Raw genomic sequence first — 27,076 nt, forward strand, 5'->3', positions numbered from 1 at the left:
AAATAGCAGTCCCTGTACTCACTTCCTCCATAATCTCCACTATTTCTTAGAGAAATTATTTTAAAATCTTTTCTTCATTTTATAAGTAAAATACATTATTGCCCTTTCTGTTTTATAAATCGTGTGATCCTTGCATTAGAAAGGAAATAAATACCCACAAATCCTACCCTTGTCAGACCTTAGTATTTTGTAATATTAGCTTCACATTTTTATCCCAAAGAAATAAAATATTACAGTTGAAGGTCCTAATTCTCATTTTTTTCTTCCACAGAGGTAATTAATATAGGTAATCCAGTATCCTAAATTTGATATTTATCATTCCTATGCATATTTTTCCTTTATTTACATATTTATATATTAATAAAAAATTTATGATTTGTAAGTTTTAATTCTTTAGTCCTCCACAATTTTCTTTTTTCACCCAGCATATACATAGCTCTAGGATTATTTACTTTTGATTGCTACATACTATTGCATTGTAGAAATATGCCATAAATTGTCAAATTTTCTATTAATGGTCATGGATTATTTTCATTTTTTGATAGTATGTTTTGCTATACTATTACTGGTAGTAATCTTCCTACATGAAGCATGAGAAAATTCTATCGTGTATTCTCATAGAAGTGGGATTTGAGTTACAGGGCATGCTTATCTTCAGTTTTACAAGGTAATACTAATTTTTCCCCTAAATGGAACACTGGGAGGACATTTTAAAAAAGCATCTTTATTGACATATAATTCATATACAATAAAGTTCACTTTTATAATGTATAATTCAGTGGTGTTTAGTATATTCAGGAAGTTGAGCAAACATCACCACTGTTTAATTCCAGAACATTTTTATCACCCCAAATAGAAACCCTGTACTCATTAACAATACTTTTCATTTTCTCCTTCCCTCAGCCTCTGGCAGCCATTGTTCTACTTTCTGTCTCTATGAATTTGCCTATTCTGGGCATTTTAGATAAACAGAATTTTAGAATATGTGGCTTTTTGTGTTTTGTCTTTTCATTTAGTGTAATATTTTCAAGGTTCATCTATATAGCTTAGTAGTGGTATTTTGTTCCTTTTGTGGCCAACTAATATTCCATTTAATGGATTTACCACATTTTGTTTATCATCAGTTGATAGACAGCTGGGTTGTTTCCACTTGGTTATTTTGAGTACTGATTCTGTGAATACTTGTGTACAAGTTTATGTGTGGGTATATGTATATGTTTTCAACTTGAAACATCCCTTTAAAAAATTGTTCTTGATTTATATGTACAGCAGAGTATTTTCTTTTAAAGCTTTCTTAGGATTCCTGAATTTATTTTTTCCATTTCTCTTTCAGTTTTAAGACATTCCTTAGCTGTCTGGTGATCTTTGATTGTTCATACTTAAGAGTTAGGGATTAAAAGGCCTTTGTCTTTGTAAGCTGTAGGATGGTGGGCATCGTTGTAGGTTAATCCAGCTGGCAGCCAGAAGTTTTGAATATTAATACGTGGGGTCTTTTCTTTGAGGCTGGTTGCTTTTACTAGAAAACTTCCGATTTTATGCCTAGTAAGTATATGATTTACTGCCTATGTAGGCTTACAGATGCAGGACTGAATGCAAGCATTTGTTATAAGTTTACTTTTTTCCCCTCTTAGTCACTCTGTATCTCATCTAGATCTTTCACATTTGGTGCTCCACATCCCAAGCCTGTTAACGTTCTCTTCAGACTGTAACTCTTATAGGCTGCCTTCTCTGGAGGTGGAAATAGGGTGTTGCTTGAAAAGAACTCTAAGGCTTTGATTATTCCTTATTTATAGTGTCAGACAAGCACCTGGATTGTTTTAACCTCAGATTTCACCCCTATTCTCCACTGTACTTTTTCCCCTCCAGTCTGGATCCACTGGGCTTACTAGAGTCAGCTCAATTCCTTGTCATTGGTAACTGCTTCTGTAGTCTCTTGAAGTTACAGGCTTCTTTGCTCTACTGAATGAGTTATTATCCATCCATTTGCTTTTATCTTTTCAAAATTTTGCTGAATTCTGTTGCTGTTCCTTCATGTGATGTTTGACCTTAATGAGTTTTTAATCTTTTATATTCTTAAATGATCATTTTAGTGGTTTCTCTGAGGGGAGATGTGAAAAATTCATGCATTCTCTCAGCTCTAACAGGCAATCTTCAGTTACCATTTTCCACAAATAACTTTTTTTACCTTCTAGATTTTATTTGAATAACTAGAAGTAATATTTAAGAATAACTTTGAAAATAAACTATATGTACTAATATCCCACCATTCAGACATCTGCCCCATTAACATTTTGGAATATTTCTGATCATTCTATGTAAATCTTTTTCTTTACAGAATTAAAATCTTAACTGTTTATCTGAAATTTCATGTCCCTTGGTAGTTTTGCATCCCATATCAAGCATTTCTGTGTAAATCCTTTGTGATATATACATGTATTTTAAATCATAGTCTTTCTGGACTCACTTACATTTACTCAAATTTATCATAGTTTGTTTTAGCTGTTACAATATTGAGTATTTTGTTTTATATTTTTTTTGGATAAGTAATGCTGTAAAATTTCTAGTAAGAGAGAAGCTTTTTTGTAAATAAATATCAGTAAACATTTATATTTTCCTTTAAAATGATTTATTATATATTTCATATAATAGGTTTGTGGGAATTGATAGAGTTAAGAAATTAGTTGCTGACATGATCTTTTGTTTTGTTGGTTTGCTTCTATTTTTCCTAGTGGGAATATAATTGTGCTTTTATTTTCATTATATAAATTAGCTTAAGTGGTAAGGATCCTTTTTGGTTTGTTTTCTTTTAAAGAAATGTGGCTTGGTTTTGAGCTGGAAAAGAGTACAAGGTGCATCTGGAAAACTTCAAGGTAGGTAATTTTTTCTTTATATATTGATTGTTTTAACCTAACCTATATGCATAAATCATGTTGGTATTTACTCTCATGGTCCTTAACTGTGGGAGTGTTCTTCTAGTGCTGTGTCTTCACTTTTTTTTAAAATAATTATGAAAACTGTATTTTATACCTTTACAGAAGACTTCTAGAATAAGTTTCCATTTGTTCCTCAGAAGATTACCATGCTGTGTCTTCATCCTTGGAATAGGCTTAAAGGCAGTTGGGAAGATGTTGGCTGAATATTGAGACCAGAAAATAGAAATATATAACAGGAAGGAAATGAAAAAAATTATTCAGACTAACTGTGTTTTTAATAAGATTACTTTAAAAAGTCCTTTTTGTTTCAGCAGGAGTATATGATCAAGACAGAAAAATTAGGACTTAGGAGGAAAGTAGGAGAAGAGATGATGAGATGACCTGCTGGTCTTAAAAACAAACTGTTTTTGTTGGTGGAAACACCTGTTTGATATACATTCTTTAAGCACTTTTTATCATTGGAATTATTATATATTCATACAAATACAAAGTTAGAATGTTACGATGAACTCCCATGTACTCATCAGCTAACTTTAACATATATCAATCACCTCATGGCCAATTGTACTTAACCTGTATCTTTACCTATTTCCTTATATTATTTTTAACTTTATTTTTTTGAATTTGTTTTTGGCTTTATTTAGCAGGTAGGGAGGTAATTAGGTTTATTTATCTATTTTTAGAGGAAGTACTGGGGATTGAACCCAGGACCTTCTGCACACTAAGTATGCACTCTACCACTTGAGCTGTACCCTCTCCCCCATATTATTTTTAAGCACTGCTGAGCACCAGATCATTTTGCTTATAAATATTTTAGTGTGTCTCTAAAAGATAAGGTCTTTAAAAAATATATCCAAAATACTATTATAAGACAGAAAAAATCAACTTTTTCTTTTTTCTTAAATAATTTTTTATTAATTATTAAGTCAGTGTTCAGATATCCAACATTCATTCAATATCCAGTCAATGATCAGATGTCCAGTGGTCTCAAATGTCAAATTTTTAGTTTTTTTGATTCCAAATATATATAAGGTCCATGCCTTTCAATTGGTTGACATATTTTTAAGTCTCTTTTAATATTTTAAGTTCTTCTGTCTCTCTTTTTCCCCTTGCAGTTGCAACTGTTTGATGGAGAAACTGGGTCATTTGCCCAGTGGCATTTCATCATTCATTTGCAGGTTGCAGCTCCAGTAGAATTACGTGCCATGTATCTCTGTCCTTTGTATTGTAATGTAAACTGACTGGTAGTTGTAGCTTGAGACTTGATCATATGTGAGTTTGTGTGTGTGATTTTTGTTGATGCTTTTTATATGTAAGAATTCTGTAAAAGAAAAAAATTCTCTGAAGGTAGTGTTCTTCCATTAGGAGACTTACTGGGTCATTTTTTTTTTTTTCCCAGTAGTAGCAGCTGTTGAGTTCATTGTTGATATCTAGGTTGATATATTCATTGGGGGAGGTTGCAAAATGACAGTCTGTTTTAAAGAATTCCGTAATTCCTTCATTGAAGAACAGATCTTCATTGTAGTAGAATACTTCTATAATGGTAAACTTCCTCTTCAGTGTACTATTTGGTTACGTAGAGGTATAATGTGTATAAGAAAAATAGGGTAAATGCTTTAGTTCTTTCATTTAAGAAAATGAACTTGTGTCCTTAGCATCAGCTGGCAGTGACTTTTTTTTTAAAGAACCATTATAAGGCAAGTAAAAGACAAACTCAAAGAATCATTTTGAATTTGTAGATTGAAGCATACTCAATTTGTTGTTATTATGCTTAATATGGATTGTCATTATTATCACTAGTGAAGCTGAAGTTGTTTCAAGTTGACTCTACAAATTGCATCTCCAGTGATTTTGACAGAAGCCTTCTATAGCTTCCTTGTTATCTGGGATAAGATATTCTAAGCTCATCAAGTAGTTTTTCTACCCCAGACAAGAGATCAGCCATTTCTCAAGGAGCTCTGGTTCCTTTTAGTGGGAAATTGCTTTCAAAATCAGTCTGGGAATTAGGTGTACTCATTGTAAGAGTGGCTTGGTCTTTGCTTTTACATTTTTCCAGTGCACATTAATTCAAATTCAAGACTAAAAAGTTTTTATTTAATCTTTTCTGTCATATATCTGTATTTCCTTTCTTCCACACTGAGAAACCTGGGCTTCAGTACCGGGATGATGGACTATTAAATAATTACTGGCTTACTTTATCTCACATTGCACATAAAATAGTTTCAAACTGATAGCGCCAACACTGTTATCCACAATATGATTATTGAAATTTTCTTTTTTATTGACAAGTCTTTCTGTCCTTAGGAGGTATCATACTAAAGTTGTATGGCCAAATTTTCTGTTTTAAAATGACTCAGAATATATGGTTATGTTATTAACTGTATACATATTTGGATTCATTTGTTTAATTTGATTTTCAATTTTTAGATTACTCTTTTAAATTTAATTTTGTTTTAATACCTGTTTAATTTAAAGTCATGGTAATAATGAGACTAGTTATTAAAATGAAACATAGAAAATTAGACTGGTAGCAAGAATAAAAGTTCAGTCTTTTGTAGTTTAACATCTTAGAATTTAAAGTGCTGTTTTAGATTCAAGTAGTCTGTTTTCTGTTAGGAACTCAGGGATGGAATGAAATCATGAAATAATTGGAAGAGTTACTCATAAAATCTGATTCTCAAATATTTTATCAGCACTTCTAATAAGTAGCATTTGCCTGATTACAATTTTTCTTTCTTTTCCCTATTTTTTTTTTCTCTTTTTTGTTTGGTTGTTTGAGGGTGCTAAAAGTGAAATCCTTGGGGTGGGTATTATAGCTCAGTGGTAGAACACATGCTTAGGATGCATGAGATTCAATCCCCCATACCTCCATTCAAAAAATGCTTTAAATCAACTATACTTCAATAAAAATTTTTTAAAAATTAGAATTAAAGTGAAATCCTTATCAAAGATAATTGAAGGAAAAGGAGGAGCAATGACACAAATAATCCTTGTATTATAATATTTGGTCTCTGATGATTTCAATTTTTCATAAATATTTTTCATCTTTCATAATTGCATTGATACTTCACTAATTCTTTACATCCATTGCTAGCCTTCGGATTCTGTGAGTATAAGGAGCCTGAATCTACCCTCCGTGCACTCAGGTTATTACATGACCTGCAGATTGGAGAGAAGAAGCTACTTGTTAAAGTTGATGCAAAGACAAAGGCACAACTGGATGAATGGAAAGCAAAGAAGAAAGCTTCTAATGGGGTATGTTTTTTATAATGTTACCTCCTCTAGGCCAACTGTGTTCTTTCAGGGTAAATACTTCTCATTGTGAATGAATCTAATATGGGGCTTCACAAGATCATCAAGAGGGTGTTTATTTATAGTTTATAGTCATTTAAAGTCTTTTATCTGCCCATAGTGGGTGGATGACTGTTGGTTTGCTTGTTCCAGGTTGGGATGAAGGTAGTGAGGGAGGCTGGACAAGGTTAACTTGCCAGAGAAAACACTGGTACAGACTATTCCAAACAGAGCTAATTCATTAAGGCAGCTTTGTAAGTAAGTACAAAATGTATTTCAACCTACACAATTTTTATTAGTTGCCCTCTTAGAAGTACACGTTCTAAAATGAATGAAAAAAAGTCTTATTACTTTGATCAGGTGGTGGCTACATTAAGTGAAGCTAAAAATAAAGGAAATTTTTGTATGTTGTGTTGTAATGTATGCTTTATTACTGTCAACAGAGCAAAAAATAGCTAAAATCTGAATGTATATTTCCTTGTTTTCCTTTCCTAGTTCCTTGTGACACCTCAAGCTGAATGGATCCAAAATAGATCCGTTATTACCTTCCTATCGCTACAAAAACAAAACAGCCTTTTTACTCTCTTCAGGCTTTCACTATCATTCAAAATAGAAATAGCTTTCTTGGTTTCACCACTCCTTCTTTTACAAAAACATTGTTTAAAAATTCATAAAATAGAGCAACCTATAAAGAAGACATTAAGTACCACCCATAATTCCACCATCATTACTAACCAGTGTAGACATTTTTGTTGCATAATCTTCAAGGCATTTTTCTCTGTGTAGATGAATATAGTTTTAATTAGAATATATGAATTTGACTTTTTTTTTTTTTTACAAATACAGGGTTGAAGTCTTAAGTACTGTTTTGTAAATAGTGTTGTTTTTTTTTTTAAACTTACTCCTTTCTTTCCCTGGATTTTTAATAATATTTTAGCTGATTTATCTACATTTGCTTTCTTGTATGGCTGGAACAGCATTGCCTATATTTCTAAAACATAATTATGTGAGCCCTCTGCTCATGCATCCTTAGTTTTGAATTGCTCACAGTATAAAGCTCATATCCTTAGCACGCCATTCAAGACTTGCTCTGGTCTGTCTAGCTTTTCCCATCAGTCCTTCTCCATGTGTCAGTCATGTATCTCTAGAAACTTCCTTTGTGCTCAAATGTCCTCATTGCCCATCCAAACTCGCTGTTGAAATTCTATCCATATAGTTAGAATGTTGCTTGATTCACATAACCTTCATTAATCCTATCCTTGATTCCTCTCAGGCAATTCAATCCTCTCCTCTCATATAAAGGAGGATTTTACTACTGTTACATTAGTCTGCTTTGTAGTATATATTGTTTGTATTGTTCTCTCACAGCTCCTCGTACCCTGTTTCATCCCCATATCCCACATTGTCTAATTACAAGATAGAAAGGGCAATAAATTCATAGATTATATTTTTTCATCTTGTACATTCGTAGAACCTAGGACAAGATCTTGCCCATAGCAAGAATGGAGTGAACATTTTATCATAAGTTGCAGTTTTATTGCTCACCTGATGATCTTAACTGTGTTTCCCTAGCTTTATAAGGAAATACTATAATTTACACTCCAGAGAAACTGTATTTTATCTCTTACCAGCACTGTTGCCTGTCGTATCACTAAAACCTTAAAAAAAGAACCTAAAAAACCCCAACTCTTTGCAACATGACTTTTTAGATTTTCCTTGCTGTGTAACTGAATTCTTATTTAAAATAAAGCTTGGATTCACTGTCTTCAGAGTTTTTTGTGTAATTCCCTGGGACTCATTGTTTTACTGTGTTTGATCATTAGCTTGTGAGGTGGTTTACATTGTGGTATTTGCAAATGGTAGATTCTGAACATGAAGTAAATCGTTTCAGTGTATATTTGTGTAAAGAAGGAAATGCACAATTGTGTGACTGATTTATTTTGTAATTGTCATTAATAAGAGGAATCACAGTTAAATCTGTTCATATTTTTCAAGAATGGAATTGAAACCACCTCTAAAAATAGAACAGCTATTTCAGATAAAATGAAATTTAAAAAATTAACAGAAATGACTTGTGGGTACACTTGGCATGGTGCCCACAAGTAATTGAAGTCACAAGATAAACATGGCATATCTTCCTAGAGTGTTGATTTTACTTGACAATATTGGTAAAATGAAAACATTGAGTGGTTCTAGCAGATATAATTTTTTTCAAACAACTAAAGCAAATATAGCTATATTGTGGATAGATTGCAGATCTGTTAACGTTTTAGGATAAAATGAAAGTGTACTTGTTCTTTATGGATTTGTTGGAGACATTTAGAAAACAATGACTTAAAGTAGTTAATATGAAAATGAGACACCGAGAAGCTTGTATGTTACAATATTCAGGCATTCTCCTGATTTCCCAGGTGTAAGAGAGAATACAATTAGTTGTCTAGTTCACTTTGATTAAAAAAAAAAACACAAGTTTGCCTAGAGAGTGAGATACTTAAACCTGACCTGGAATTTTAAGAGGAGTTATGTGCCTTGAGTATAGTAGTTCAATTAAACACTTTTATTTAGATTTTGTAAAATTTGTAGAAGCAACATTTTTGACCTCTAGTAAAAGTAGTTTTCATTTGTGGTACCTATGCTGATCTAGTCCATGTCCTGTTCCTTTCTGGCTGTTCAGCAATAACAATGTAAGAGTAGAGATAATGTTAATTGTCACAAGTAGTGGTTGTTAACCACACATTCAAGAACGAATTCTGCCAAGTGTAGTAAGTACAGATAATTGGAAAGAGCCACTTGCATTACATTTTAATTGAGGACAGATTAGATACTGTGGGTAGAAACATCTTCATATCTTTGTCTGGAAGTTAGTCTAGTTGAACCTACATTTTCTCAAAAGAAAGAGCTCTGTATTTGCTTAAGTTCCCAAAGAAGTTCCTGTTCTGGACTCCAGACATCAGTGCCAAAAAGTGAGCTGTTTTCTAACTGGCCAACCAGTAACTTTACTATGGAAGCTTTTGATTCCTCTGCAAAGAGCCAAATAGGTGGGTCACATAAACATCTCAGATATTCAGTTGATTTCTGTGATCCCCTTGTACATCTAAACTCTTAACTGTTTGCTGCTCAGTATTGTTGAATGTGCTTTCTGTTTCTGAAGTTGAAGAAGAAATTGGAAATCAGGAAATTGTTTATGGTTCAGGACCCAGAGGTAGATCTTGAGTTGAAACCAAGAATAACCTTTCCTTCCACGGCATATCTGGTTGTTTTTGTTTTTCTTACATTAACAATTGATTAAGATATTTAGGCTCATAAGCTTTTCTTCTAAAAATGTACATTTTCTCTCTAGATCAAAGGGCAATAGTCTTTTGTAAGGTGGTGTGAATTAGTTCATTCCAAATACTGTATTTCTAATTTAGGTAAGATCAGCTATACTAATATTTAAACTTTGGTTTAGGATGATAGTGGTAGGGAATTGAGGAGGTATGAGTATTTTTAGTTGAGTAAGCCTTTGGATTTATAACCCCACCTGTATCCTTACACTTAGGAAAGCATAGAGATGTAGAGGGTTCGTGGAAAGCAATTTAGAATGTAGGGGAAAAATGCTAAAGATAGGTACCCTTGGATGCTCTCTCATGAGGTATGTTTTCATGATAAAACATTTAGGTCTCAACAGCTAAAGGTTTGGGTAGAATTAGCCGTGTTTTTCTCAAGACCTATGGTTTCAGTGACCATAGTTACTGGAGGGTTAATTCTGTCATTCTGTCATTTAAAATGTGTGGAGAAGCAGAATATCACTGAATGGATTTTAGGGAAAGCTGCATAAAGACCTTACTGTGATATATTGTTGATTTAAAATAAGAAAGGAACACATCACCATAATTTTAGTTGACAGTATTTTTAGTAAATATTGTAGGCAATGTAATTACAGTCCTTGGTTAAAGCATCTTGTCTTTATCCAAGGTGCTGACTAGAAAATTGGCTACAAGAAGATTAGATGAAGAGGCAGGTTTGAGAATGTAAGAAACTCAAGAGTGGTTAGTTTTATAATACCGCATTTAATGACATAGAATTTACCTGTGTCATAACCTTCTCTTACCCTATATTGTTGAATGCTTAAGGGCAAGTTCTTTCTTTTTTCAATTTTGAATTTTTTTTAACCATCTAGCATAGTATCTTGCACATGATAGCCTCTTAAGAATTTGTTGAGCAAATTAATTTAAGAAATAAATGCTGTTGAGTAAGTATCCATTAGCAATAGCTTTCAATATGCTGGTGGTGGTTATGAAGTCATGGCTATGTTAAATGAAGGAGCCACTGGCATGAAACTCACCTTGAATAGAGTTGCATGCATTGTGATCAAGAGCCAGCATTTGTGCAGAAGTGCAGGGTTCTTGTTTATATCTGAAAATTTGTACAGTATATGTTTACCAAGTAAATTGATAAACACTTGGGGAATGCATGTATGTATATAGTTTTAAGTTACAAAAGTATTGTACACATTCATTTTTATGTTTATCTTTTTGCTTGTTACACTTTTCTACCTTTCCAAGTTTTAAGAGGAGAAAAGTTGAGGTTAAATGGAAATTATTCAGTGTTGGGGTCATTCTCTGAATTTTGTCATTTGAACTGGATTAATTCCTTAACTAGGAGGCTAAAAATAAAATGGTAAGATAGAAACAAGAATAGCACATTGGAAACCAGTAATTTCTTTTCACATGGACACAATTAACAACCTAGACTTCTTTTAAAAAATAATAAAGTCCTACAAGTAGTTACTTACGTGTGAGAAGTATTACAACATGAATTTTGTGTTTTTAATTTTTTTTATAATGTCACATGTGCAAGTTATGGGGAGAACGACATTGTTTAGAGTTGATTCCTCAGGACAGTCTGAGAAATTGTGAAAGTTTTGCAGATATGTTGTATAGTATGCTAGTCCTGTGATTAATCTTTCTGTAGCTGGTTAGTGGTCAGAATATACTAGCTATCAAGGAAAGAAAGGAAAAGAAAATGATAAAGTACCAGTATCTAAGGAAAAAACAATTAAAACAAATGAAGTTAAGAACAAAATTTAATTTGATGAAGTTAAGAACAAAACCAAATCTGCATTTAATAGGACTATGGAGATGTTTTGGAGAAAACATGTTTGTTTTGTGTGCTAAACTTGTTTTAGAATGATTTTCATTTTCTTGTTTGATTTTCCCCCTCCCTTTCCTGAATTTGCCTTTTTTTTTTTTTTTTAAGAATGCTAGGCCAGAAACTGCCACTAATGATGATGAGGAAGCCTTAGATGAAGAAACAAAGAGAAGAGATCAGATGATCAAAGGGGCCATTGAAGTTTTAATACGTGAATACTCCAGTGAGCTCAATGCCCCGTCTCAAGAATCTGACTCTCACCCTAGGAAGAAGAAGAAGGAAAAGAAGGAGGACGTATGTGTTAACTGATTTCTGACAAGAGTCAGTTTACTTCTTGTGGTGTCACTCTTGTGTTTTTATTACTTTCCAACTTTTGAGGGGAAAATAGAATGACTAGCATTTTTAGCAGTATACTCTGAAGGCTAATTTGACTGTGTTTTACCAACAAATTCCTAATTTTTTTTTCCCCAAGATGGTCCTGTTTTGCATGTTTGAAATGCAGTGGCATGGAGGCTTGTGCTTATTTATGGATTCATTAAGTAAGAGGATAAAAAAATGCAAACGAGTGATAAATAGGAACTGATATTAAAGGGGTAAAGTAAGATTATTTTTTCTGGCTACAGAGTGGCTGGCCTTGTTTTGCCTTACTCCCTGATTATTATTCTTCTGTCTCTGCTCCAAGCAGTATACCAGGTCTCGTTCACTGAGAATTTTCACCCATTTTCAAATTTTTAGCCACCTTTCCTTAAGAACCACATCTCATTCCACTCCTTGGATAGTAAAGCTGATGCCCTTATAAATGGAGTACTGTGAAAGAGCCCCACAAGATGAAACAGTCCTCCCCAGTGTATTGCATCATCACCCACTTTTGTCAGCTTAAACTAAATGAATAGTAGGGAGTCCAGGTTGAAAGAAAATGTTTGGTTTTCTTATATTTATTTCTTTTGGATAAACTTTGAGAAATGATGGAGTGTTCTTTAAAAACATTGGAAGTATCTTATATACATGGATTGTATATGTCATGAAAAAGTAGTACTATGAAACCTGTGAGTTAATATCCTGGGGTAGTTACAGTTCATACTGTTTTGGATTTTATTGCCTTTTTAGGCCATTTTCAGCTTTCTTTGTGGCCAAATACATCAGATACATTTTTATTACTTGTCTTGTTCTTCCTCGTAGTTGTAAAAACCTGTCTAGTGAAGTACCAATCACTGGAAATGGTAATTGGTAAGAGTAGTCAGGAATAGGGTAATTGAGACCTGTAGAATTTGTTCTTGTTTTCCCCTGCATTAATGGCAAAGAAGAAAATAACTAGAGATACGTGTTTGATATGGGTTGCGAGGAGACAAACCCTGCACTATGACAGGAATTATAGGGAAATTTGTCATTATGATTGTTTCCTGTATCTTGGAAGGGATCAAGGGAAAAGCGCTACTAGTGCCAGACCCTCCTTACTCCACTGGTTGAGGTTGTTGGAGGGAGAGGAGGTGGTGGGTCATGGGTGGGGTTATAGAGAATGAGTGAAATCTTTTTTATTATCAAGTAATTTGAAATCAAGAAAATATTACAAAAATCTTGCATTGCTTACAGTGTAAACATACACTATTTATTGAAAATTGTTTTACAGAGTAATATGAACTCTTTGTTTGTTTTAATCTTTGTGGATTTTTCCGCAGATTTTCCGCAGATTTCCGGTGGCCCCACTGATCCCTTATCCACTCATCACTAAGGTACGTTTACATTTATAGACTTTGACAATAACTTATGCTAATTGCCAGGTTTGTGATTCTTATTCATCCAATTCTTCACTATTTAACTTAGATCATTGAATTTGTTACTATATAAGTTCTATTTATTTATTTACCCCATCTTCTGTAAGATCTGTACAGAATATCTAACCTTTAATTTTTGTTTGTATCGATGTAGACTAATCTTTATGTGTTCCCACCTCTCCCCCTTGTCTTTTAGGAGGATATAAATGCTATAGAAATGGAAGAAGATAAAAGAGACCTGATATCCCGAGAGATCAGCAAATTCAGAGACACACACAAGGTAGTATTCTTGTTTTTGCACTTGATACCAATCTAGACTTTTTACAGAATCCAAAGCAAACAGACAAAAAAATCAACCTTACAGTAGAATATAATTTTAAATGCTTTTTATAGGTATAATTGATATTTAGGTAGAAACAAACAGAAGACCAGTACCATATTAGAGTAGTCCTTGGCATATTGTACATAGTTTTTTCAGTTACTGACTACTCTGCAGTCATCTCACTTTAATATGAATAAAAGCTAGTTTTATTTTAGATTTCAACATAAACTTCAAGGTCAGATTTAAACTAGATTCAAGGGGGCAGCAGGATAACATACACTGTAGAGTATTTCTGGGGGCAGTTATTTAACTTAATCTTAGGAAAACCTTTTCTTTAGAGCTGAGATTAAAATTTAAGATTATATTTGTATAGATTAAAGTTGAGAGGGGGAGATTTTAAAAAGTAGGTCAGTGGTTACCAGACTTACCAAATTTTAGATGCATGGAAGAACTGTAAATTCCCATAAAGCTAATCTATTCATTGACCCCCACCATTATGATAGAGATCATATGGTGACTAATGCAAGATGAAACTCTCAGCTTGGAAAGTAACAAGGAATAGGATGTAAGTATGAGCTTCTGTTTTTTACTATATTTATGGATGCCCCCTCAGAAAAATATGCAAAGGGGTAACTGGCTTGGAAATGGGTATTTGTGCACAGTAAATCCCACTCACGTGTTTTGCCTATTGAAAGCTTCTCTCAATGACAGTGCATCTGTGACTGTTTGCTGGTATTGAAGATGATGCTTATGGACGGTGAAATGCAAACACTGCATGAAGTGTATTTTGATTTTAGAGATGATTAAGATGTTCCTGATTCTTACTCCAAAGACCGAGTGAGCTTTAACTCAGTGAAATGTTACGTGTTCATTTTTTTCTTACACCTTTCAAAATCCCGTGTTACTGCCATTGAATCAGTGCTGCTTGAACACATTATTATCCTGATGCCCAGCCCTTGCTCACATACACAGGGCCTTTTCAGGAATTAAATATGTCTAAAAGCACAAATGTAGTTCTCCCAATTAGTTGTGAGGGTTTAAAAGGTAGTTCGTGGGAAGTCATTTTAGACAAATAATCTCGGTTAGGTTTAGTACTCACTCACATTCAGGGTCTGAGTAAGCTTGAAAATGGTATACAATTGTGTGTGTGGTTTACCCCCTTTTTGTTGTTACTTGTTAAATCCTGTCATGTCATTGGTAAAGTATGAGGAAATCATGTTTTTAAAAATTAATTCAGGAGATATTTGCTTCAGAGTTTGAGAAGCTGTCAGGCCTTTGACTGCCTTACATGTATTTTACTGTGGGGAGAGTGTTTTGAATTTCCAAAATGTGCTTTAAAAGTAAACTCAAAATGAAAAAGGAAAGCAGTTCTTTTTATTGGGTGGTACAGTTAAAGGGGATGTTTGAAACTTCAGTAACAAAAAATGAGCTCAGTGAACCTTTGCATGTTTTGGTATGAGTTTATTAAATAACCACGGACTATCAGGGTGTCAGCGTGGCAGGGGGCGTCCATTTACAGCACGGACGAGTCTGAAGAGAGAATAAGGTAAGATTTATGATTTTTTTTCTGTCCTTTCTTCATTATTTCATTACTTTCGTATGTCTTTTGAGATTCACTTCATTTCCTCTTTATCCAGTCTTTGTCTTAAAATATATATGTGTGTGTATCTGTTTTCCTGCATATATAATCTTATATACTCTTATAGAAATGCATATAGTATGGACCAGAGTCACTCACTTTTTCATTTACATAGAACAAAACTTTTGAAATGAGTCCTGAAACAATATTATTTACATAAATAGAACTACACTTAAGAAATAAGTAGTGTAGTGAATAAGCAGGAGTAAAAACATTGAGGGAATCTACAAAAGACATTTATTATTGGAACAGCTAAAATAATCTGTAAGTATTATCTCAGAAATGAACAAATTTCTTTATAAGTGTATGACACAGAGGTAAGTTTTATGTAGTTTAGCCTCATTTTATAGTATACATTTTTATATTCCATTAGAACTGTTTCCAAAATTAGAAGTTGCCCCTTTAAATAGTTTTCAGTTTCTGTCCTCTTTCTACCATTTCTTTTCTCTTTGTAATGTCAATGTGTTCAGTATTGGCTCTGCCTACGCTCCACTTTGATAAGAGCCTGGCACAGCGGCTGAATATATTGGTTTCTCACGCATTAGCTTTTCTTTCATAATCTTCTGTCAGTTCTCTGATCCATGAGCAAGAGAAAAGGAGTATAACAGGTAAGATTGCTTTTTAAAGTTGTTTTAAATGCTTTACATGACTGAGAAAAGAAAAAAAATGCACATTTTATTGTTGGAATTTAAATATTTCGGTGACACTAAACATGGAACCAAAGGGAAAAAATGTGTTTTGTTTTTGTTTTGTTTTTGCTGTTTGGGGTATTTTTTTTTCTGAGTTTGTGTAGAAACTGTGTGGTACACTGGTAATCTTGTCAGGGTACAAACTTCGTCTGATTGTTATTTGGTTTATTTGTGAACCATGTACTTGCTCTTCCTCCCAGAAGCATAGCTTGTAGGCAAGGTTAATCCAGTGTTGGCGATCCATGTCCTAGCACAGCATCTGTAAGTTAATACGCAATCGTTCCTTCCAAGGATGGATTTGTCACTGTTGATATATTTTTATTGTCTCATAGGCATAATGGGCATAAATATATTGCTTTTTAAATTAAGCAAAAAATTAATTAAATGAAAATATTATGATTATGTACATTTTTTGCTTGAAGTGAGTGATTTTCAAACTTTTTGTATTTGGTGGGCTGTCCATCTTGTAATGGTGGGAGTAAATGTTTCCATGGATGATAAGGCAGATATTGGTTGAGTTCAGCTTGTCTTTTGGAGGGTGGGCAAGCCAGAGGGCAGAAGATTTAGTTGCATTCCAGTGAGCTGACTCTTCTCCCCCACCTCCCCTTTAAAACCCTCAACTAATAACCTTTAGGTAATGGGAAGTCTGGGGTGATAGTATCAGTAATCCCAGTGACTTGTAGAAATTCATAATGGAAAGAGTTATGTTTTAGCGAAGTTATTGTATTTCTAGAAATTATTATGAACCATCACATTCCTTATGGTCATTTTAGTTAATTCATAATCATTGAGTGGTCAGCCACACTTGACACAATCTCCCAGCATCCAAGATTGGAGATTCCTGGTTGGTGTAGAGTATATGGTTTTGCACGAAATCTAGACTTGTTATTGCTTCTGTTTAATTTGTCAAATAAAACCACAGCTATTTAATATAAAAGTACCAGTGGTTTGGTTTTTTTGTTGTTGTTGCTGTTTCCAATATTGGGCATTGCGCCAGGGAAGTCTGAATACTGGAGCTACAGAGTTAACTCTAAAAGTATTTTTGTTGGTTTCTAGAAACTGGAAGAAGAGAAAGGCAAAAAGGAAAAAGAAAGACAGGAAATTGAGAAAGAACGGAGAGAAAGAGAGAGGGAGCGTGAAAGGGAACGAGAAAGGCGAGAACGGGAACGAGAAAGGGAAAGAGAACGTGAACGAGAAAAGGAGAAGGAACGGGAGCGGGAACGAGAACGGGATAGGGATCGTGACCGGACAAAAGAGAGAGATCGCGATCGGGATCGAGAGAGAGATCGTGACAGAGATCGGGAAAGGAGCTCAGATCGAAATAAGGATCGGAGTCGATCAAGGTAAGGCTTTATTGAAGTTACTGTTTGCCTGATAGCTTTCTCGGGCCATTTACATTGATGTGATGAGAGAACTTCCAGAGCGTGCCTAGCTTTCTGTCTCACATGTGTAAATAAAACATTGGTTAAATTAACAATTTTCAACTTCAAGTTAGCTTTTCTGTGTGAAGCCAGTTTTCACACAGACCCAAAACACACCAACTGTCCACCCAGTCTTCTGGATGGCTGTGATTCCTTTTTGTCTCCCTGGGTCAGTGGATAATTTTTTTTAGTCAGCATTTCCTTGAGGTCCCCTATACTGGAAAATGAGCTCGAGCGCCTCTGCATTTAGCTAGCGCCTGATATCTGCTGGTCCTAGAGCCCACTGGATGGCCACAGCTCACCTCCTGAGCTCTCAGTTTACTCTCCCTTTCTTTATGGTTACTGGTCATTTCACTTTGGTTTTGTTTTATTTAAAAATCTATTGTAATTATATTGAATTCACTTGATTCATCATCAGATTCTTCAAGAATGAGATAGAGCAAAAATGAACGAAGGGAGTGAGTAGAAGGAAGAGAGGAAAGTTGACTTTTTTTTTCTTTCAAGCTAGTTTTCAAATATACATTACTATGTTGCAGATACTCCACCTGATTCTAGTTGATGGGAGGTCCACTGGTTGCTGGAATTGGAATTCAGTGCTCTTAGATCTTTGGTGGGCATTAAAATCCTTCCCTTCCTTCCTTCCCTGGAATAACCATCACCCTCTGAAATAACCATTATTGAAAATTTGACATATCAGTGATTTTATACTTTACAAATATAAATCCTTGAACAGTATATTGACTCATATACATACATATATTTATATTTAATTAGATCCATGGCACCCATGTTGTGCAAGGGTCAGTTGTAGTTTTAGTTTATCCAGGCAACATGGCAAAATATTCTTTGCTTCAGATCTTTGCCAGCATCTTTTTCCTTGATCACTAATATGGTAGACTATCTGGTAACATGTTTTTTGGCTTTTTGTATTTCTCATATCCAGGTTTTTTTTGTTTTCTAAGACACTGGTAAGCATTAACATTGAATTTAGAATGCAATTCACAATGTGGGGCTAGGATTATATTCTGTCTTTCTGACAAATAAATAGCAGTTTATAATTCTGTAGAAATCAAATGCTGAATTCTGATTTGTGAGTTTATGTACCATTTCATAATGTATATTATTTTCCTTTCTCTTGGTTTTTAAAGGGAAACACAAAGGAAACTGACATTTTTAAAATCTTTTGTTTACATAGAGAAAAGAGCAGAGATCGTGAAAGGGAACGGGAGAGGGAAAGAGAGCGAGAGAGAGAACGGGAACGAGAAAGAGAACGAGAGCGAGAGAGAGAGCGAGAAAGGGAACGGGAGCGAGAGAGAGAGAAAGACAAGAAGCGGGACCGAGAAGAAGATGAAGAAGATGCATATGAACGGAGAAAACTTGAAAGAAAGCTCCGAGAGAAAGAAGCTGCTTATCAAGAGGTAAATTGAGGGAATGCTTTTATTCTTAATTCTTAGTACTTAGTAGGTTAGTAAAAAATTTCAGAGCCCTTTGTATACTTTTTTTTTTTTTTTGAATCAAGCCACTGTATTGGGGCTTCAGTAGAGGGTCAAAGGGTTGGGAGGACAATGAGATCTGACTTCCTCTTCCTGACTGGGATCTCCTCGACTGCACAGTCGCTGAAAGGAAGCCCTTTGTATGCATTTTTAAAGTTTTGACAATTTCTTTTTTAGCGCCTTAAGAATTGGGAAATCAGAGAACGGAAGAAAACCCGGGAATATGAGAAAGAGGCTGAAAGAGAAGAAGAAAGAAGAAGAGAAATGGTAATATATTAGGTTAAAAATAAGTAATTTTTCAGATAAAAATCAGATCAAATCTTTACTGTTAACTAGAAGTAGCTTTATAATAATTATAAGCTCCCAGTGTAAATAATTTAATTTTTAATTTCAAGTAACCTTGAGACAATTTCAGTTCACTAAAATGGGTTTCCTTCCTACTTTTCACATTTTTACTCCCTGTAAACTAAATTATCTTTCAACATACTGTCAAAGTAAATCTCTCATAGAGTAATATATAAAAAACGAGAATTTATAGAACATTCCTCAATTAAGAATTTGCAACATTTTTCAACTTGAAGATTTGATACCATTCTGTGTTGGTATAGTACATTTGGATGAAGGAAATAGTCATAAGAAACCTATTTTTAGAAATCAAAATTACTGTCTACTATATATAACACTTAGGAATTACTGTTTTTCCTTATGTTACTCTACTGTCCTTCCTTTTAACTACATAATAGTCATAAAAATGAATCTTATTATTTGCATTTATACTGTTTGATAAACTGTAACAGTGAAGCAGTTGGCATAGGTTGTTTAAATAAGTTAACTAAGTAAAATGACAAAAAGATAATTTATTTTATCATAGTGTTTGCTTTAGTAGTATGTTCCATGTGTTCTATCTTTGCCAGAATTTCATGAAAGTTTCTTTATCTCCAGTTTGGAGATTATTCTTCCAAAAACTTCACTGAAGTTAGGAATCTTCTTCAAATAGCTTTTGAACATGAGACATAGAGGGAATTTTTGTAAGTAACCAAAAAGGGTGCATGCAGCAACTAGATAGATAGTATGGGTTTTCCAGATGGTAGATCCTCTAAGGTCATTTAGTTATTTAACGTATTTTTAATTTCCCTGGATTGTAACACCCATTCTATAATTTATTCTTCAACTCTTGATTATAAAATAGAGAATAATATAGTAAGAGACATAATTATTTGAAGGTATGTTTCCCAACACCAACATTGTGTTGCTAGATTTGAAGTGACTCTGCTTCCTATAAGCAAATCTGAAACCTGTCTTTCTAGAGGAAAATTTCCCATTATTTTTTTGGGGGGGAGCTTTAAAAAAATCTAGTTAGAAAAGCAGTTGCTTGCTTATTATAGAATGTTCAACAGAAGTGTATGATGTAAAAAGTTAACGTTGCTACTCCTCACGAGTGGTAACTTAAGTTAATATTTTATATGTACCTTATGGATCCTCCTGAATATTGTCATCACTACCTGACCATCCACTTGAATTCATTTGACAAATTTTGAGTGTATGTTATAATCTAGCCTTGTGCTAGGTACTGGGTATACAAGAATAACTGATGCTTGAAAGGTTTAAGCAAGTGAGTAGTATGGTCAGAGATGAAGTAGTTATGTCAGTGTTTAAGGTATGATAATGGTGTACTCACAGTATTTTGGGAGTACAGAGAAAATGATTAATTTTGTCTGGGGGAAGGAATTGGTCATGGATAGATGGTTAGATTGGGGAATTCTTTACAGAGAGATAACATTTGAATTGCATGAAATGTGTTAAAATTTTACGCAGTCAGAAACCTACATCTTTGTAGGTATAATAATTGTTGATATAATACATAGAGATGTAGGTTATAAATAGTTATTTTTATATATTTTATATCTATGTATAATGGTTAGATATGACTTCTACTAAATATAATAGTTGTATTTAAAATTCCAAAAATAGGAAAAGAGATTCATGTACTTTCATGGTTTGTGTACTCAAAGTTAGGCAGGCATTTCCTTTAGATTAATGCATAAATGTGATTTAAATTTCTAATCTTGGATTTCATAAAAACTAGTTCTTGTACTATCATCTACCTTTAAAAGAGATGTTAAATATTTTTGTCCAGTTAACAGAGTCAGTAATAAACTTTCAGTGTTATTTCTTGGTGTGCTCAGGTTTCATTAGAAAATACTACACTTTGAAAATTATATTCAGAGAGGAAATTTATTTTAGCATACTATATGTGGTTTTCATTTCACAAATAAGTCCTAAGTCTGACTTGTTATAAGGGTAAAGATTAAAAAAGGAATCTAATGTTATTTACACTTTAATATCTGAAGTTTATGAGAATTACAAAGTTCAAGTAGTATGGATAAGAAAAATCTGTTCCCAGGAAAGGGGGTGGGGGTAATGTAATCACTTTTATGTTAATTTTGCACACTTTGTCCTTCATTTCCTCAAAGGCAAAAGAAGCTAAACGACTAAAAGAATTCTTAGAAGATTATGATGATGATAGAGATGATCCCAAGTATTACAGGTAAAGAAACCTTGCTTTATGAACTCATACATTCGGCTTTTTATTAGCTGTACTTTCTCTTGTCTACAAGAGAGTGCAAGTTCACTCAGTGGAATAAGAAAGAAAGAAATCCTCAAATTCCACCTTGTAATTATCCCCATAGATGATAGTGCGATGGGGGCCGGGTGTAGCTGTTGGAAAACAGTTCTATGCTGCTCCTTTGGGGGAAGGCCCATAATAGTGTTACAGCTAATCTTTATGACTATCTACCGTGGTCTGGAAAATTTTGTCTTAAAGGGTTTCAGGAGTACTACATAGCACTCTGAACACCCTCCTACCCGTCCCCAACCCAACTGATGGACTACTATGAAGTGAGAGTTGGGAAGCCTGCCTTCCCTCATCCTTTTTTTTCCCCCATGACGTTTCTGAACTACTCTCATTCTTTTAGTACTTACTGCACTGTGGTTTTGTTACGCTGCCTCCACTCTAAACTCTAATTTCCCTCAGGTTATGCACAGTATTTTGATTTTTTTAAATCTCTCATGTGCCTTACGTGATCCAGGCATGTAGTGAGTGCATTTAATGTATATACTTTAACACACTGTAGCCAAAATAATTAAAACATTGAATTAGCAACTTAAATTGAAAGAATGCCAAGGATTTGACTTTGTAGAAAAAGTAAAAAGATGAGTAAAATTAATTATTGAATCACAAAATAACAGTACATAATTTCAACATTCTGAGATATAATAAAGTGCTGGGTAGAATCTCTGCTTTTTGTTGATTATTCCCTACTTCCTTCTTTGATTCCCGCCCCCCACCCCAAGGAAAGGAGTTTATTTAAGTTGGAGATAGAAACTATTATTAGGGGTGTTATTACTCCATGTATTAATTTTTTTACAAATTGGCATCCAAGAAAACACAAATTATGTGTTAGAGTTAGAATAGGTATAAAATGAGTGCTCTTCTTTGCTCTGAAAGCTTCTTTTCTACTTATTTTAGACACTTAGAATGACTTAGAATGAGGCATGGTGATAAATGACAAGACAGTGCTTACTTATTAAACACTAACATGTAGAGAGCACACTGTATTGGTGTTCTGTAGACACAGAACATTTGTAAGACGGTCTTTAGTCTCTAAGCATGAAGCTTTTAGTATGGAAATGATTTGCTTTTGGAGACATCATATGTAATAGCTGATGGTCTGAGTATCAAATAAGGCCTGTTATGATTTACTTTTGTAGAGGAAGCGCTCTTCAGAAAAGATTACGTGATAGGGAAAAGGAAATGGAAGCAGATGAACGGGATAGGAAAAGAGAGAAGGAAGAGCTGGAGGAAATCAGGCAGCGCCTTCTGGCAGAAGGGCACCCGGATCCAGATGCAGAGCTCCAGAGGGTAAGATACTGTAACGTCCATAACAATAGTCTTCTGAGAATACTGTGTCATCTTAAGCAAGCCAACTATGGTGTAGTTTAGTTTATAAGGGAAGTGCACTGTATACTCCATGCTCTTTCATGTTTTGAGGGAGAATATTAGTACTTTTTCTTTATTGGGTATGTCATCAATATTAGTTGATTTATAACTTTAACTGTTTTAAACATCTTTCATGTCTTAACTCCTTTATTTCTTGTTAAATGAATATCTTTTAATGTAACATTGCTAGAGACCTGTCCTTCCTACATGTATATGCTCTGATATTTAATGACTCTTGTAGTTTGAGTTCTCTCACTGCCAGCCTAAAAATTTTGTTTCCAAAAGATATTTTTGCTTGTCATTTAAAAAGGAAGAGTGCCATAGGACATGGCGCCCACGTATTCTTGCTTTTTAGAAATCATGTTAGAATAATTCTTAATATATCATGACTCTAATACTATAATTCTTTGTATCAACTTTAAAAACTCTTATATGCTGTTGACAGAAACCACATCTTCCATGACCCTTTTATTTTTCAAAGTGAAAGTTTTTTTTTTCTATTCATTCAGTACTTACATGAGTAAATAGAAAGTTCACACGACATAGAACACAGTAATGAAGACATTTCTTATCAGCCATTTATAATCATTATAAATGTGTGGTTATTTTTTTTTCCCTCAAAAGAAACTATTTATTTAGAATAAAACAAAAGCAGCTCAACTGTAAGCACACATTTGAGTGACAGCTACTTTTAAGCTATGTGAGCCATAAAAAGGGATTTTCTTTACTTTTCAGAAATCTTGTGTACACAACACAAAGCAAGGTCATTTTTTTCCACTTAAAACACCAGCATTGGCATCACAATAGCAGATTCGCAACTTTAAGCTCCCATTTTAGTAAAATGCCCAAATACTAAACAGATTAGCTTTCTTCCATCAAGAGGCACGTGTAAACTCTACATAAGCTATAACTTCTCTTCAAAAAGGTCCATTAGAGCTTTGAATTCCATATCTTCATCCGTTGTTCACCAGTTTTGCTTGCGGGGCGGGGGGGAGGTCATTCAGTACAAATGTTTACAATGTTAAAAAGATAGATATTTCCCCTATGCCATTATAGATGAACGTAATGTTAACAAGTTCACCTTGACTTCAAAAAGCACCAATAATACCCACTGACACACACCTTGAAATGAATTTACCATATGAATAGACAACAAGTAGAACAGTAGGGTGGATTTTTTTAAAGGCTGCAATTAAGTGAGGATTGTAGGACTGAAAATATCCTTCGTACCCATGTAACTGAGTAAAACATCAAAAAAATTTTCAGAAAAAAGCAAGTGTATAATCAATTTATAATCAATATATTCTAAATATAACTTAAAAGATGAAACTATAAAAAGGTGTTTAGTCAAATTTTATCCCCACTATCTTCATTCTGTAAATTATACAGAGCAATTCAGACTTAACTCCATTAAGTAGAAAGGGGTCAAGGTACAAAGCCTTTTAAAAATCCACCTTCATCTGTGTTACCAAAGATAGCAGCTGTTATTTTCTTTTAAGAAAACACTCACACAAACAATTGCTAAACAGCTAAAGAACACTGTAGGACTTTTATGTTCCAACTCTGTTTACACCGTACATATAAACTCCTCATTAGGCTTGACAGTTCACCGTGGTTACATGAAATCCTTTCTCCCTTTGGGCACATCACTACAACCATCGCTACAACCAGCATGTTAACAGAGTCAGCTCTCTTCTTGTTCTCATACCTAACTCCTGTCACAAAAAAAATGTCCAGGAATTCCCTCCAACAATTTTCTCACAAAAAAGATCACTAAGGCCCTCTTCTCAAGAGGATTTCCCAGTTCTGTTACCACAGGTGAATGGTTCCTATATGGACCTAAACTGCAGTTCAAGCTGCACCTGCATAGTGAGCAATTTGACTCTGAAGAAAGTGGATTTAAAATTAAAGAAACAAGAAACAAAAACCTGTCAGTGAAAATCTGCTCATAAATAGGTTCTAAATAAACCTAAGCAAGTGTTCAACTCTGAAAGCAACAAACACACATCTTACTTTTACTACTCTACCTCAAAAGATCCAATTGAATTAAGAACAGCCAGAGTATATTTACCTTCAAAATGTGACCAAAGCTTATAGCTGCTAGAGGATGGACATTTTTAGATTTAATCCTTAAAAGGGAAAACTCAGTCTACTCTCAGTTGACAGTCAAAGTATACATATCAAACCAGGAATTCAAATTTTTATGAGGAAAACTTTATAGGAATCCCAGGTACAACCAACAAAATAATATTTTTTAAAAAACTGGCTAGGAGCTGAATGATTGCTTAATTTTTCATAAACTTCAAAGCTGTGATCTAAAAATCTTAATTAGCTTGATTTTTTTTTAACCAGTAATACTAAGTAAGTCATTTAATGATATACTGCAGAAATTCTTTCCATTCATTTGAATTGAGATCCAGAAAAATCAATTAAGCAAATACATATTTTTTCAAGTAAAAGAAACAACTGGTTGTTACAAAGAACATCCAATGTTGAAATAATGAAATTCTAGCTAATGAGAATTAGAACCAGGTAATTTTAGACTTTTGCTTTCATTCCACTCTGAAGCTTTAAGTAGATAGTTTGCCAATGTTACAGACCTGAACAACAGAATGGGCAACAGAAGTAAGAGATTCATCTGAATGATTGCACTCTGTAGGTAAGCACCAAACTAAACATAATTGGTTATAATACATACATTTAGAAATGATATCAAGCCATTGTTTCAAAAACACTGAAGCACAAATTGCCCAGATCTAACAAAAGCTGCGATGTCAGATAAAGATTCGAACAAACATGGAGCAAAAAACCGCAGTACTCTTCAGTAAGCTGTCACGTCAACTTTGAAAGAAAGAAAAAAAGAAAAAAAAAAGGGGAAGAAAAAAAAAAGTAGATGTGTGGTTATTTTTAAAAGGTCACACACATATACATATACTCCACTCACTCAACATTTTCTAAATACAAATATCATTTACATGCTATTTTCTAATGTGCTTATTTTTTCCTTTTTATATTTTCATTGAGGTATAGTTGACATGTTAGTTTTAGGTGTACAGTGTAGTGATTGGACATTGATGGACATTATAAGTTGATCATCATGATAAGTCTAGTAACCATCTGTCTCCATACCATTATTTAGAAGGAAAAAATGATTATATAATGACCAAGTTGAGGATTTGTGTTGCTTCTTACGTAGTGTCAGTACTGTTCTAAAATAAAGTTTCTAGAGGGGAGGTTAAGCTCAGTGGTTAGAGCAGATGCTTATTATCCATGAGGTTCTGGGTTCAATCCCCAGTACCTCCATTAAAGAACTAAATAAATAAACCTAATTACCTCTCCTCCCAAAAAAACCCCAAAACAAAAAACTTCCATAAAATGAAGTTTCTAGTTGTGATTTCTTTAATAAAAGTATAAGAACATACTTTTTCATTTTAAATTAGCCAACTATTAGCATTTACTCTTGTTATCTCTGAAGAGTGTATAAAAGCTCCTGAGGAGTGGTAAATATATGTGAAATACTAAAAAAAAACATTTTGCGGAGTACCTAATGTGATTCTATAGATTTACTTGGCTTTCTGATCATAGAAGTAAAGCAGTGTTTTGTTGTTCCTGGTGAAAAAGAAAAATAGAGATTTTGTGAAAGATACTGTAAAACAGAGTATTGGTTGAACTGAATATAGTTGTGGTCTGCTTCAGTCAATCAGATTTTTTTTTTTTTGATTTTAGATGGAACAAGAGGCTGAGAGGCGCAGACAACCACAAATAAAGCAAGAACCAGAATCGGAGGAAGAAGAAGAAGAAAAACAAGAAAAAGAAGAAAAACGAGAGGAACCCATGGAAGAGGAAGAAGAGCCAGAGCAAAAGCCCTGTCTCAAGCCTACCCTGAGGCCCATCAGTTCTGCCCCATCAGTTTCCTCTGCCAGTGGCAACGCAACTCCCAACACTCCCGGGGATGAGTCTCCCTGTGGTATTATTATTCCTCACGAAAACTCACCAGATCAGCAACAACCTGAGGAGCATAGGCCAAAAATAGGACTAAGTCTTAAACTGGGTATGTTAGCATCTCCTTCCTTTTTTCTCTACTTCTCCCCCTGCAAATACCTCAATTTTGCCTCAAGGTAAAAAGTAAATATGTGCTGCTTGGTAGGTAGATAGAAGATTATTCAGAAATGCCTTTTTAGCTCATGATTGTTTTCATAGTTCTACCAGTGCTCCTATATGTGCAGCTGCCTCGAGTTTTGAGAAGTGAAAAGTTAAATTTTCTAGCACTTGTGAGTAGTGAGTTACTTTTTAAGTTGGGATCTTTCTCTGAGATTCGTGGAGGTACATTTTATACTGCTTTTGAGGGATGGTGGGTTGTAAACTGTATCATTTGAAAATTAAGTC

General features: G+C 34.0%; 1 protein-coding gene across 3 annotated transcripts in view; it reads left to right on the plus strand.

The window, feature by feature from the left end:
- Positions 1–27,076, plus strand: part of RBM25 (RNA binding motif protein 25) — a 48,882-nt gene that overhangs the window by 14,182 nt on the left and 7,624 nt on the right. For all 3 annotated transcript variants that reach the window (XM_006206899.4, XM_072963373.1, XM_072963372.1), the window contains 11 exons: positions 2,813–2,870; positions 6,028–6,188; positions 11,463–11,648; positions 13,031–13,084; positions 13,323–13,406; positions 16,833–17,119; positions 18,393–18,615; positions 18,868–18,957; positions 21,165–21,238; positions 22,462–22,612; positions 26,417–26,741. In XM_006206899.4, coding sequence (XP_006206961.1) covers positions 2,813–2,870; positions 6,028–6,188; positions 11,463–11,648; positions 13,031–13,084; positions 13,323–13,406; positions 16,833–17,119; positions 18,393–18,615; positions 18,868–18,957; positions 21,165–21,238; positions 22,462–22,612; positions 26,417–26,741 — 1,693 coding nt within the window. The remainder of the gene's footprint in view (positions 1–2,812; positions 2,871–6,027; positions 6,189–11,462; positions 11,649–13,030; positions 13,085–13,322; positions 13,407–16,832; positions 17,120–18,392; positions 18,616–18,867; positions 18,958–21,164; positions 21,239–22,461; positions 22,613–26,416; positions 26,742–27,076) is intronic.

This window comes from Vicugna pacos, chromosome 6 (assembly GCF_048564905.1).
Source record: "Vicugna pacos chromosome 6, VicPac4, whole genome shotgun sequence".
Taxonomy (NCBI): domain Eukaryota; kingdom Metazoa; phylum Chordata; class Mammalia; order Artiodactyla; family Camelidae; genus Vicugna; species Vicugna pacos.